Source organism: Balaenoptera physalus (assembly GCF_965194825.1).
Source record: "Balaenoptera physalus genome assembly, chromosome: 4".
Classification (NCBI taxonomy): domain Eukaryota; kingdom Metazoa; phylum Chordata; class Mammalia; order Artiodactyla; family Balaenopteridae; genus Balaenoptera; species Balaenoptera physalus.
Window position 1 is genome coordinate 28,473,167 of NC_138891.1, and position 15,558 is coordinate 28,488,724.

Sequence of the window (15,558 nt, forward strand, 5' to 3'; positions counted from 1 at the left end):
ACTTACACATCATCTGAAAGCCATAAAAATATTTATAGGTGAGAATCAAGGCTGTATTAATAATATAAATAAAATAATAATGGTAAAACATGCTTATTTAATCATAACAAAAATCCTAAAAAGAGGGAATTATTACCCTTACTTATCAAGGCTTACACAGGCTTCATCGAGGATTTTGTCCAAAAAGGACAGAGCCAGGAAATCAAACCCTGGTCATATTTGGATTTCTGAAGCAAAAATGACATAATTTTATATTTTTTTTATATCTGATAATATGACTGAATTTAATTATTTAGCACTTACTCATAATTCCCTAAGGATGGATGAAATCAAAACTCTATTAGAAGAGTGGTTTGGCTAATAATCCTCAAAATACCAACTCCCATGAAACTCTGAGGCATGGATATGAACTTAGCACTATTTCAATTAAAAAAAAAAACTAGATCAGTTCCAGATGTGGAGGTCTACAACCTGTACAGTAAAATAAGACAGTGCCAAAAACTAAGAAGGAAACAAAAATGACTACCATTAGTTAAATGGGCTGCACAGATGTGTTTTTTAAAGCCAGTGACACTGTGGTCGCATGGTGTCAGAAGCCTGGTGTCCCACCTGATCTGGAATACTATCTGCCTGATCATCTGGCAGAATTCCAAGTTTTGTTCCACAATTTGACCAAATGAGAAGCTCTACATTATTTTATATCCTGGGACACTATATAAATTAACAAAGAGTGATAAATCAATCCTTTCTCTTAAGGAATTGATTGCTTAAATAACACACATTCATATTTTCAGTAAGAAAAGAATATGTAATAAAATAATTACTGATTCAATTTTGTATTTCTGTTGCTCCCAGTTTTTTACCCTTCAAAACCTATTTCCTTCCCACGTTCTTAAACAGTGTGTCATAAAAATACCACATATGATAAAACTGGAGAGTCAGAACCTAGATATGATTTTACAACAGAGGGAAGAACAAAGGAATCTGGTAAAAGTTGTCCTGCTTTTTACTTTATGCACTTAGAAAACTTAGAAAAACTTATTTACAAAATACAAGTTCACTTTTGTTTTGATTGGCCTTCCCCTTCTTTAAATTATTTACTATTACTGTGCAACTAATACTTATTAAAAATTTGATATCACATAGCTTAAAATACTTCACAATTATACTTTATCATAAAAATGATTAGACCTCATTAAAAGTAATGGCATACACACACACACAAATCAGAAGCAAGAAGAGATTTGTTTGCTTATTTTTTAGCAGAGCTTTCCCTGGAGGTTGGTGACATAAAGAAGAACACCCAAGAAGTCCTCCTCCCTTAAATGAGTAGTAATCATATGGATTACCTGTCAGACAATATAAGAATGAGTAACTAGTTGTTTTGGAAAAAAAAATGAATTCTTGGCAAGAAGAATGCCATGGTTATAAAATAAAAGAACATATTCCTTTGGAATATTTGGCAACTTAATTAGAAATGTTACATGAATGTTAAACTTTCTAAGTATATGTACTTATTTTATTTGGTAAGATTTACCTTTTCAACTATATAGTAAATGACATAGTAACAATTTCATACATCTTTCAAGTAATTACTATATATATGTATATGTATATAGACATAATATACACAGAGAGAAAAACTTACTAAATTTTCAAAATTCTTTCCTTAACAAACATTGAATTTTGTTCACTAAGACAACAGCTCTCAAGAGTCATCCCCAGCCCAGCAGGATCAGCATTATACTGGAAATACTTAGAAATGCAAAACCTCAGGTTGTTCCCTAAATGTACTGAATGAGGAACTCTGGAGATGGGCCCAGAAATCTGTACTTTAACAAACGCTCCAGGTGATTCTGATGTACAATTAAGTTTGAGAACCTCTGCTCTAAGAAATCCTTAGCTTAAGGGTTAGCTGTAGGGGATACATTTGTTCTATTTCTGTTGATCCAAAATCAAACTAGAAACAATACTTTAAAGTATTTTTTTAAAAAGGAATGCAATTAAATGCTTTCTAAAAAACTGAACTATGGCAGGTGTCATAGCAATCTCATATATCAAGTTAACAACAGACCTTCACTTTAAAAAGGAAAAGTTAGTAACATAATAATAGCTACTACTTTTGTAGTGCTTACTGTGTGCCAGGCATGGTCCTAAGCACTTTATATATAATAACATATTTAATCCTCAAGTCAACTCATGTAGGTAAGTACTATTATTCTTCCTATCTGACACAGGGGAAAACTAGGGCATAGAGAGGTTAGTATGACTCCCCCAAGCATGGATCTAAGAGGAAAGTGAGGCACGGAGTAACAAGTGGTAGAGCTGGGACGCTAACTCTAATTGGATATTTATTTCCATAGTCCTTATTTTAATCATAAGGAAATACTGCTGCTTATGATAAATTAAGTACCTAATTTTTATTTATAAACCATTTATTTCTTAAAAGTAGTGCATAGGTGTGAAAATACTATTGGTAGATTGATGCAAATGGAGTCTTTTGGCCCTAATCAGGCCAGTCCACATGTTGGGATCTGGTCAGCACTGTAGTTTGCTTGTTTGTATTTTAATTTGAGAGACATTAGACTGGGCTGCACTGTCAGTTCCCCTACCTTCCTTCACTCCCTGATGTCTTACACTTGCAGTAGAAGAGTTCTAGGTCAAGTGAACAACAGTCAAAACTGAATCATAAAAACAGAGGGTTACTAACACTCAATCAACTCCCGGACTTGAGTCAGTTTATAGATTCAAAAGTCCTTGAATAAAGAGGAGGCCGGGTCCCCTGGAGGAAGGACCCCGAGACATTACCAAAAATTTATACTATTAATATTTCCCTAAGCCTTGCCTATGGAACCTATGGCCTTTTACTAGGGTAACTGTGCATTGAAGAAAAGGAAATAATGGGTCCCTGAAACCGCCCTGTTGTTATTTCCCCAGTTCAGAATGTGTAACTGGAAGAAATACTCAGTAGCTGGCAGAATCCCTACATTGGTTTCCTGACCTGTGGAGTGAAGCCTATTATGGTGGAAAAGGCCAAGGAAAAGCCAATTAGAGTCACTTTTACCTAGCAAGATAGTAAACCAAAATCAATACTGTATACCTGGAGGTATCACAGAAATTAGTGCCATCATCAAGGACTTGAAAGATGCAAAGGTGGTGACTCCCACCACATACCCATTCAATTTGTCTATTTGGCCTGAAGAAGGCAGAAGAAGACAGAAGGATTTTGGAGAATGACAGCGGATTATCGTAAACTTGAACAGGAGGTGATTCCAATTGCAGTTGCTGTAGCAGATGTGGTTTCATTGCTCTGAGCAAATTAGCACGTCCCCTGGTACCTGCTATGTAGCTATTGATATGGCAAATGCCTTTTTCTCCATCTCTGTCCCTAAGGTCCACCAGAAGCTGTTTGCTTTCAGCTGGCAACACCAGCAATATACCTTCACTGTCCTACCTCACAGGCATATCAGCTCTCCAGTCCCATGTCATAATTTAGTTCACAGGGATCTTGATTACCTTTCTCTTCCACAAGATATCATACTGGTCCACTGTACTGATGACATTATGTTGATTGGACCTAGTGAACAAGAAGCAGAAACTACTCTAGACTTATCTGTAATATATTTGCATATCAGAAGGTAGAAAACAATCCAGCAAAAATTCAGGGGCCTTCTACCTCAGTGAAATTTCTAGCAGTTCAGTGGTGTAGGGCATGTTGAGGTATCTCTTCTTAGGTGAAGGATAACTTGGTGCATCTGGCCCCTCCTATGACCAAAAACAAGAAAAAGAAAAAAAAAAAGAGGCACAGTGTCTCATGGTACTCTTTGGATCTTGGAGGCAACATATTCCTCATTTGGGTGTGTTACTCCAGCTCTTTTACCAAGTATCCTGAATAGCTGATAGTTTTGCGTTGGGCCAGAACAAGAGAAGGCTCTGCAACAGGTCTGGTCTGCTATGTAAGCTGCTCTGCCATGTTACCCAGCAGATCCAATGGTGTTTAAAATGTCAGTAACATACAGAGATGCTGTTTGGAGTCTTTGACAGGCCCTTAGGATTTTGGAGCAAAATCCTGACATCCTCTGCAGAGAACTACTTTCCTTTTGAGAATTAGCTCTTGGCTGCTATGGGGCTTAGCAGAGACCAAACTCTTAAGCACTGGCCACCAAATTACCACGGGACCTAAGCTACCAGTCATGAACTGAGTGTTATCTGACCCAACAAGCCCTAAAGTTGGGTGTGCACTGCAGCACTCCATCGTCAAATGGTATATATGTGATTGGGCCTGAGCAGGCCCAGAGGGCATAAATTACATGAAGAAATGGCCCAAATGTCCATGGTCCCCACTCCTGCCACATCGCCTTCTCTCTCTCTCTCTCTCTCCCTCTCTCTCTCTCTCTCTCTCAGAATGCACCTACCATCAGCTCACAGAGGAGGAGAAGACTCAGGCTTGATTTACAGATGGTTCCCCATGATATGCAGGCACCACCTGGACGTGGACAGCTGCAACACTACAGCCCCTTTCTGGGACAGCCCTGAAGGACAGTGGTCAAGAAAATCCTCCCAGTTAGCAGAGCTTTGGGCAGGACACCTGGTTGTTCACTTTGCTTGCAAGGATAAAAAGCCAGATGCATGATACTGATTCATGGGCTATGGTCAATGGCTGGATGACCATTTGGCTGGAAGGTTAGAGACTTGGAAGGAACACGGTTGGAAAATTGGTGACAAGGAAATTTGAGAAAGATGTATGTGGGTAGACTTCTTTGAATGGACAAAAAACATGCCGTTATTTGCGTCCCATGTGAATGCTCATCAAAGGGTGACCTTAGCAGAGGAGGATTTTAATAATCATGCAACTAGGATGAGACATTCTGCTCTACCAGCCAACTCCTTTCCCAGCCACACATCATTGCCCATTGGATTCATGAAAAAAGTGGCCATGGTGGGAGGGATACAGGTCAACACGGGCTCAGCAACAAGAACTTCCCCTCCTCAAGGATGACTGGGCTATGGCCATGGCTGAGTAGCTAACTTGCCAGCAGCAGAGACTAACACTGAGTCCCCAGTATGGTATCACTCCATGAGGTGATCAGCCAGCTATCTGGTGGTAGGTTGATTGCATTGGACTCTTACATCATGAAAAGGCAGTGTTTTGTTCTTATTGGAATAGACGCTTACTCTGATATGGATTTGCCTTCCTTGCATGCAAGGCTTCTGCCAAAACTACCATCTGTGGACTTACAGAATGCCTTATTCACCATAACATGATATTTCACACAGCACTGCTTCTGATTGAGGAACACACATTACAGCAAAAGAAGTGTGGCAATGGGCCTATGCTCATGGAATTCACTGGTGTTACCATGTTCCTCACCATCCTGAAGAAGCTGGATTGATATAATGGTGAAACAGCTTTTTGAAGATTTGGCTACAGTACCAAGTAAGTGGCAATGCCTTGCAAGGCTGGGGCAAGGTTCTCCAGGAGGCTACATATGCTCTGAATCAGCATCCAAAGTACAGTGCTGTTTCTTCGATAGCCAGTATTCATGAATCCAGGAATCTAGGGGTGGAAATGGGAGCAGCACCACTATCACACATAGTGACCCATTAGCAAAACTTATGTTTCCTGTTCCTGTGACCTTATGCTCTGCTGGCCTAGAAGCCTTAGTACCAGAGTGAGGAATGCTTACACTAGGAGGCAAAACAATGATTCCTTTATTCTGAAAGTGAAGACAGTCACCCTGGCACTTTGGACTCTTCATGCCTTTGAGTCAACAGGCAAAGAAGGGTGTAACTATACTGGATGAGGTGACTGATCCTGATTACCAAGGGGATATTGGACAGCTACTCAACAATGGAGGTAAGGAAGAATATTCTGGAATACAGGAGATCCTTTAGGGCATCTCTTGGTATTACTATGCCCTGTGTTAATGTCAATGGAAAACTACAATAACCCAATCCAGACAGGACTACTAATGTCCCATGACCTTTAGGAATGAAGGTTTGGGTAACTCCACCAGGTAGAAAACCACAACCACCTGAAGTGCTGTCTGAAGGCAAAGGTAATAAGTAGAGGGAGAAGGCAATTATAAATGCCAGCTATGACCATGTGACCTGTTACAGAATTGAGAATTACAACTGAGTATTCCTTACTTTGTTATATGTTGTATGTATAGCAAATATCTTTGTTTTCCTCTCCTATTCCCTTATCATGTAACATAAGATATATTGACTTATTAGTATTTATGTATTAATTTTATATCATAGTATTTAAGTTACTGGATATCAGGAGAAGAGTTAACATCACTCAAGGACTTTCTCTTCTAGGGAAGAGGTTAGTGTGTTTTCTTTTTTCTCTTTTTTAAATTAATTAATTAATTAAATTTTGGCTGCATTGGGTCTTCATTGTTGTGTGCGGGCTTTCTCCAGTTGTGGCGAGCAGGGGCTACTCTTTGCTGTGGTGCACAGGCTTCTCACTGCAGTGGCTTCTCCTGTTGCAGAGCACGGGCTCTAGGAGGGCGGGCTTCAGTAGTCGTGGCATGTGGTCTCAGTAGCTGTGGCTCGCGGGCTCTAGAGTGCAGGCTCAGTAGTTGTGGCGCACGGGCTTAGTTGCACCCATTGGCAAATGAGGATTAATAAAAAGTTTGACTGCACTGGCCTGTGCCAGAGGTAGGGAAAAAACTGTCCACTGAGAATTCATAATCAAGATTTGCACTTATTGTTTAGGGGTTCATATTTAAAACACATACAGAACTTGGGAAGCACCAAACTGACAGAATAACATAAAAAGTGGTCTTCATTTGGCTGCACCACTGGGACACCAGCAGAAGGAAAAGCAAACTGCTCATAGAGAGCGTAACCTCAGACAAGACCTCCTTGGAGACTCACAGGCTTCTAGAGGCAACATGCCACCATTTTACTCTATTTCTCTTCCTGTGTTAACACAGAAAGAAACCAAATATCACACAGAGATGAAAGAGGCACATGGCACAGTGGTTCAGGGTGTGGCCTCTGGAGCCACCTTCGATAGTGGCTTTCGGACATTTAGCTAACTGGATGACTTTGAACAAGATTCCTAACCTCAGTTTTCTCATCTTTAAAATGAGAATTATTATAGTACTTTATCTAACATATAAGAATTAAATGAATTACTATATGGAAAGTAGTTAGAAACAGAACCATGCCTAGAACATAGCAAGCACTAAAAAGGGCTAGCTGCTCTTATCATCATCAGCATCACTGTTGTTATAGGTAATCGGTTACATTATCCCACCTATTTCATCATTAGGATTTTTTTCCTCCATATTTACCCAGATGCATATCCATCTGGCCTGCAATTAAATTTTAAGGTAAACCTAACAACTATATATAGAAAAATTATGTGATTTCACATGACTGGTCTTTGTTGAGAAGCAGCAGAACTAAGAACCACAGGAAAATTTAATGGGCAACTATTAAGCTATCTAATTACATAATGCATTTAGAACTTACTATTTTTTTTTAAAGCTACACTTATATATAGGTTTCCAGCATAAATCATTTGCCTTATAATGTGTTATGTTAGGGCACACATATTTTGGTTCCGTAGAATCCAGAAAATGTTACATGGATAGACGCTCTAAGATACACACAAGGCTGAGTAAACTGAATACAGCTTTAACCTCAAGAGTGGATAAGCCACAGTCATCCCAGCCCTAGCACCTCCCCCTGCTCTGCCACACACACCAGTGACAATGACCACCAGCCTATCAGGGGACTGGGCGAACAGGGTTAAGACAGCAGGCTGCCTCACCAAGTTTCTGATGGAACTTTGAGACTCATGAGCTCAACAGCTCTTGTATCAGCTAAATTCTACCTGTTCTGCATCCTCTCTTCCAGGACCTTTCATGTTTTTCCCTTTCTTTCCAACTCCCTTCATTACAATTACATCTGAGGGAAGAGATTCCTCAGCACCCCATCTGCCTACTATGAACTCCTAATGAAATTTCAGCTTTGTCTCTAAAAAGTACGATTAACTGATACCTGTCTCATGATGTAGTTTTGAGAATCATATGACACACATGTACAAACTGGTTAATTATTTTATATCAATAACTCTTGGTGAGCTTCATACTTTAATTATATATTCTTGCTTTACACTTGCTGAGGGATAGAGTACTATTCTGTTCATCTTTGAGTCTCCTTAAATACCTAGCAATGTCTTACAAACAACAGGACTTTTATTCATTCAGTCATTCATTTATTCAACATTCATTGAGCATTTCAGATGTACTAGACACTGCCCTTGGCTTCGGTGTAGGTTAATAAATAACTAAAATTTACTGACTGACCTTTTCAATTGAATCTTGTCACAAGTCATGTACCTAGTGAGTGGCGGAGTCAGGAGATGTCCTAGTTGTCACATTTATTCCCTTCCCAGCACCCTGTACTACTTCTCATGAGAAAGGATAACATTTTCAAGATAACTCAAAAGCGACAGACTTACCATGAGGAAGCAAGCTCCAGAAAAGATGGCTTTCTTCGTCACATCCAGGTCTAATGGGAAGTGAACTTCAAAGTGGTCAGCATCGCTCATTGCAGATAACAAACCATTCCACTTCCGAGTAATACTGCCCACGTTGGATACACCATTGAGTGATTTGACCTAGAAAGACAAGAATGAGACTTTGTGATGATTGAAAAGTGTTAAAATACATGTTTTAATCTTCTAATTAGAAGCAGTTTATATTGAGATAGCATAAAAACAGTGCATGAAAAGGACATAGAAGTTATGTAATTTCAAATGAAGAAAGGGTTAAGGGTTAGGAAAGGTTAGGTACTATGCAACTAGTTAAGAGCTAAGCTGGACTACATCTTAAAATTATCAGGCCAATGCTCTTTCTTCATCCTTAAATGAAGCATTAGGGGGAACTTGTGTCAAGAGGTATGATGTGAACTAATTCCTAAATTCTTTTCAACATAGCAAAGGATTAGGACTGGGGATTGGGAGGAAATCTCCTCCAGTTCAGGAAGCCACATGAAAAAGCAAGGAGGTATGTATGGTGCTGTGCACTTCACACAATCCATATAATCACACAAGCTTCTGTAGGTTAAATTCACTGTCTTCTTTAAGGTATCCTAGGACACCACAAGGACTCTGCTTCTAAAATGGGGACCCTGGCACTTGCTATAGGGTAAATATGCTAATGTCACTTGGTCATGGGAATAATACACTCTTTTCTCCCCACACTTCAGTTCATCCACATTTTCTTTTTGCTACAATGGCCTTTTTATCACATAAGCAATGCTTGATGATACGGTGAAATAAAATGGGAACTCGAAAAGTTTACTAGATGTACATGATGAACTTAGCTGGATTGTAAGGCATTCAGAAAGGAATCTTTAAAAAAATCCAGGAAATATTTCTATGAATTTCTTTTGTCAAATTTGTTAGACAATAAGGAATGATTTGTAGCCACTGAAATAAAGGCAATGTTGGGGTTTTTTTAACTGAAAAAATGCTATAATATGACCTATTATGAGTTTTACCTGTACTAAAAAAATAGATTAGGTCAAGCTATTTCTCTCATTAGGTTTTTAATGAGTTATTACTCTTTTTACCTTTATCAACTGCTGAAATCATAAAAAAAGAGCTCACATTTTGGAAAAATACCATGCAATCCATTAGCAATCTTTGAAAATGTTTTGATGTCAGATGGTTAATTAACTCTTTAACCATACTACTATACTCATTTTATAAGTGATATTATAAACCTCAATTCATTTAACATGAGAAAGTGGACTGAAACAATATCATTCTGAAGTTGGTTACCCCACGTACAGAAAATTCTAAATACATTATGTTAACATTAGGTTACCTCAAAAACAGAATCCGAACCACAGCTGTAGGTGGAGCACGGCCCATGCACTCACATTTTCTTTCTTCTCTTTTTGGATGCTGTACACCACCCTTCACAGGTTCCAGTGTTCCACGACAAAGCCAGTGGTGATGCCAGGAGGACACTGCACCTCCAGCTGCAAATGAAGCAGTGACAGAGGCGAAGATGCTACATTTATATGTGTACACATACACACCACCTAGATGTGCTTCTTAACTCACTAAAGAACTAGGGAAACTGTTGTTGGGAGAGATAGTCCTCCATGGATCTCTGGCACTTCACTCCTACTCTTCAAGAATGTCTTTGCAGGGAGGAACTTTGAAGGATGGGGCCACGTTTTCCTTTAGGACACAGTGAAAGCTTGATTACCACCTGCTATAAAACAGCCAGTTCCCTTTCTAACTTTACTGTGGCTGTGGTTATAAAAGGGAATTTCTATAGTGCTGAACTGTTGGGTATCTGTATTGTGGTGGTGGATACAGGAATCTACACAAGTGATACAACTTCACAGAACTAAAGACACACACACACACACACAAACACACCACGAATACAAGTAAAACTAGAGAAATCAGAAAAAAATCTATCATGGGATAAATGTTCCATAAATTGAGTAGGCTTGTCATTTTGATTAGCTTTACTACATCATGGCTTACTTTAATCTTAGAAGGCTGCACTTACAGGATATGAGAAGAAAACCAAGCCATGAATATGAAACAAATATCTTTTGGATATTCCTAGAATATCCAAAAGAATCAAGGATTAGAAGTGAAGATTCATCCTAAATACAAGGTTATTATTACAAAAACAGTAATGATAAAGTATGATACCTGGAAACAACAACTAACATTTTTTGAGCACTGTACTATGTGCCAGGTGCTGTTCTGAGCAGTTAACATTTATTTACTATTTAATCGTCAAAAAAATCCAGGTGATATGTACTATTATTATCTCCATTTTATAGAAAATCAAAACACATAATTATTGGGCTTTGCTGGTGGCGCAGTGGTTAAGAATCCGCCTGCCAATGCAGGGGACATGGGTTCGAGCCCTGGTCCGGGAAGATCCCACATGCTGCGGAGCAACTAAGCCCGTGCACCACAACTACTGAGCCTGCGCTCTAGAGCCCGTGTGCCACAATTACTGAAGCCCACGTGCCTAGAGCCCGTGCTCTGCAACAAGAGAAGTCACTGCAATGAGAAGCCTGCGCACCTCAACGAAGAGTAGCCCCCGCTCGCTGCAACTAGAGAAAGCCTGAGCACAACAACGAAGACCCAACAGAGCCAAAAATAAATAAATTAAATAAATAAATTTTTAAAAACCCATAATTATTAAGTATCAGCATTTACTAAATGTTAATGTATTAATGTAAATATATTAATTAATGTAAATATATAAATTAATATTAATTTATTTACATTAATACACTAACATTTAGTAAATGCTCATACTTAACATGTCTTTTAAAAGTAATTCCGTGGGGTATTATTATATGTATTTTATGTATAAGAACACTGAGGCCGAAAGAGGTTAAGTAAACTGTACACATTTAAGTAGGTAACATACGTAGAATTCAAAATTCTGGTTGGTCGCTATTTAAAGCTGCTTTTCTTCTCCTTGCAGCAAACAATCTTCCTAGAGCTGCACAGGTTATAGAAGAGTAACAAACTTTAACCCAGAACATCTGCTTTCTAGTTCTTGCACTGCCACCTGCCGAACGTAACACTATCATCAGGCACTTAAATCTTTCTGAACCACTCTTTCTTTAATCTGTAGCAAGACATTGGGTTGTGATGGGTAGTGTAAAGTTACCTAAAATCTCTTCTAATTCTAAAAGCATAAGTGTATGCTTAGCAACACCTTATCTAGGGATCCAAAGAGACATTTAGATAAATGTGTGACTACTGTTCCAGGTGATAGGTAAATTTCTAATTCAGTAGACACAACTGATAGAATTGTGGTCACTGACTAAACAACTTTAATCTGTGCTTGACCCACCAATTACCACTGAAGGGCATGAACCCATAAGAAAAAGCCCTTTGTGATTTTTCTTAGGTGAAATAATTTGGTTTCTCCCTCCCCACCAATCTTCCATTCTGACTGGCAGAGCCAGTGGAAATCCCCTCCTCTGTAGTTTTGGAAGGAGCATAGCCATGTGATGAAGGGTTGGATCAGGAAGAAACAATGGATTAGACTTCCATTTTCTGACTTCTTGCCTGGGGCAGGGACAACAGAAGTTGGTGCATCTGAAAGGTCTCTTGCATTGTCATGACTTCTGGGTCCATACAGTCAATGACCCGAGGGCCTCAGTGTCTCAGCAGCATTCTGAATAAAGCTGGCTGCGACTGTCTTCAGTTACAATGTAAACTATCTTGTCCAGGTTGTTTTTAGCATGGTATCTATAATTAGTTTCAAAACCTGCCATCATTAAAAAACGAAATGAGAGAGCCATCTTAAATTAGAAGTAGTGAAAATGGTCCTCAAGAAGTATTTGTGCAGCATTTCTTAGGGTATAAAGAAAAACAGCTTTTTAAAAATTTTATTTGAAACATACACAATTGATTCAAACATCAAAATATTTTATAACACTTACAAGTATATAAGTCCTTTAGAATTTAAAACATTTATTTTAAGCTCAGGGCAAAATGGTTTAAAAATGTTTTTTTCACATAACAACAAAGATGGAAACCATATTGAATAAGACTGATCATGTTTTATGTAATACTTGTATTCAGAAAACTTGACTTATAAAAATATTTTAATGAGATTATACTTTGCATCATGAAATAGTCAGCTCGTGAACTGCGGTAAGATGATCAATATCATTGCAACTTGCAAATAGAAAAAGGACCAAGAAGAGTTAAAAGCTCTATGCTGTAGCCCAACTAATGTGTAGAGTTGTTGCTTTAAGGGTCAGGAATGCTTTACTGATAAAGGACAGGCTTCATGTTGATTGTCCTCATTTCTCCTACTTCCAAAGCAAGGACCATGGACTGGAATTCAGTAAATCTAGATTCTGCTTTTCTCTTGCTAAGTCATTTAGTTTTTCTGCTCTTTCCCCCCCCCCCGCCCCCCCCCCCCGCTCATCTATAAAAGGTGAATGATGGGGGTGGAGAGAAGGACTAAGTGTAGGACCAAATAATATATAAGATCTGATGATTACCTGATTTACAAATAAATAAAATTATACAAAACAATTTCCTTAGTTTCTAAAGGACAATCTTTCCTCTTTGAACCACTAAAAATTGATTAATCTAAAGAAGAAAGTGGATATTAGATAATTCTGATTCAAATGTTGCTGATTCAAACCTGATTCAAATATTGCTGAACATTACTGGATTATACATACTCTCCAGAAGCTCAAAACGCCAAAGAACGTGTGTGCTGTCCAACTATTGGGATAGAAAAAAGCAATTAGGAGAGAGAGAAATAATAGAATTAAAACAAGTTAGCATTAGGAAAGAAATTGAAGATAGATGTATTACAGCATATTAATTGATTTTTAAAGTATCTTTAATATGAATAGAATTAATTAAATATATATTTTTTCAAGTGAAATTAGCCTATCTGCACCTGATCAGATGGTTATTCGCAGAGCTGTCCAGATAGGAAAAACACCTTCCTCCAGTTCTACCGTAAAAGATTGAAACATTTATCTAAAATATCAGAAAATCACCTTCCTGCTGCAGTAACCACATTGAGAAGAAGCTGTGTTGACATAGATTGCTCCTAGCTCAGTCTCCTCAGTCCATACTCACTGATACCTTTGACATGTCTTCCACAGACTGGACTTGTCAGGAAGTTCAGGACAGTTTAACATGGACCAGCCATAGAGAAGCCACTTTTCTCAGTGGCTTCGGGAGAGTGAATCAGCTAGTGGACCTTATATAGGAATGTCCAATTTTATATCATTTCACAGGTACTTCTGAGAGAGTAAGATAATGATTGCCATTCACTTGAGTTACTAAACACCAACGTCTTCCCTTAGCGCACACTTTGATTAGGAAAAGGTTGGAGAGGGCAGGAAACACGACTAGGATTAGGGCACAAGAGAGGAAAGAGAGGTTGGGAATACCATTAGATAAACTTTCTATCTTAGTTTTACTTCTGAATTACCCCCAAGAGGGACATTTGACAGGCCCATTATCTATTACACTTGAGTCCTTCTAGCAAAAGGAAAGAAATCTCCTTGAGGACAGACCAATCATACCTTATACAATTTTACATCGTTCCTAATTTGTGAACACAGAACATTGACTGAAATGCCATATTTCCTTAAATATCTGTTGTATAAGTTAATGAACAAGTTAATGAATTTGGTGAATAAGTTAATGAATAGATTTTGAAATGAATAAGATTGAAAGTGACTTAACTGAGCATGAATGTTTAGTCATGTCGTTGATTACAGGAGGGTAGAGAGAACACAATCCATGCTTAATTCAAGACTTTTTCCTCTATGAAAACACAACCAGATGGGAGGGGGGTGGATCTGAACATGTCTTACAATTTTTCAAAAGTGGCCACTAAAATGGTTTATCATCCCTTTAAAAATATTCTAGGCTCTTAAAATCTAGGATTAAAAGATAAAACATATTCAGACTTGGTAAAATGTCCACTGCTGGGCAAAATATCCTAAAGATATGAAGCTCTTCAGTATGGAAGGAATTTACCCCATAACAAACTGTGGCTATTTAAGGAGTAGTTATTTGAGAAGTTAATGGAGTCCCTGGCAAACTCAAGCCTCAGAAACCACATAATCCTGCTATGTTGGACAGAATTCCACTCACGGGTCCTGATAAGGCTCTACATATCCTCCACATGAGATCTCAGAAGTCTAGGGAAGATCTAGAAAAATGATTGGGTGTGTGCCTTCCATTCACACTCAAGGAAGCATTTTACCTGAACAGCATCAATACAGTTCTCATCCATTCAGTGGTTCCTATGTGCCAGGAATTATATTACACGTCAACAATTCTCATAATGCCTAACAGGGTAGGGATAGTTAGTACTGATACTATTTTATAAATGAAGAAATTGAAGTACCAATAGGTTAAAAAATGTGTTCAAGATTGCAGAACTAGTAGGGGATAAAGTCAGAATTAAAAACCATATTGTCTGGCTCCAAAGCCTGTTTTATCTTCTGTTTATTTCTGGTTTTGTTTTTTTTTAACTCAAACCATTTCTGAAAGGGAAAAGTGAACCCATCATATCTATCATTTAACCTCTGTCAGGGTAATAGAAAAAGTTAAACAACTTTTTTTTTTAACTTAAATAAACAAATTTAAAGGTATACAATTTTAAGAAACAAGGGAAATGGTCTAGGAGACCCTAGGCTTGCAAGGACAAATTCCTGTATCATTGTGCAAGTATAAAAAAGATTTTCTAAAACGTATTTACTATAAATATTCTATAAGCTTCTGATGTAATAAAGGGGTTTACTCTAGCAATTTAATGACTTTTATGTGTATTTTATAGTTATTTAACAAAGAGATAGTTTAATAAAATTTTTGCCTTCTGGAAATTCCAATTTCCTGATCCAACTGTATTCCATTTCACACATCATTTCTATAGTATAAATAGTTTGTAATGTACAAGATTAATAATATATTGAATTGCAAAGAGGAACTTGTCAACCTCAAGGAATATTTTATTGACTGTATTGGGAGACAAGTATTGAATTAGA

General features: G+C 38.0%; 1 protein-coding gene across 13 annotated transcripts in view; it reads right to left on the reverse strand.

The window, feature by feature from the left end:
* The window catches only part of LOC309660539 (phospholipid scramblase 4-like), a 69,477-nt gene that overhangs the window by 41,673 nt on the left and 12,246 nt on the right, over positions 1 to 15,558 (reverse strand). For 11 of the 13 annotated variants that reach the window (XR_014263444.1, XR_014263445.1, XR_014263446.1 and 8 more), the window contains one exon: positions 8,483 to 8,641. Coding sequence is in view for 8 of the 13 variants with exons in the window: in XM_082461357.1 (XP_082317483.1) it covers positions 8,483 to 8,641 (159 nt within the window). In the remaining 5 variants the exon portion in view is untranslated. Of the gene's footprint in view, positions 1 to 983; positions 3,766 to 8,482; positions 8,642 to 15,558 lie in introns of those variants that run through there. The other 2 variants (XR_014263448.1, XM_082461358.1) reach the window with 1 other exon arrangement.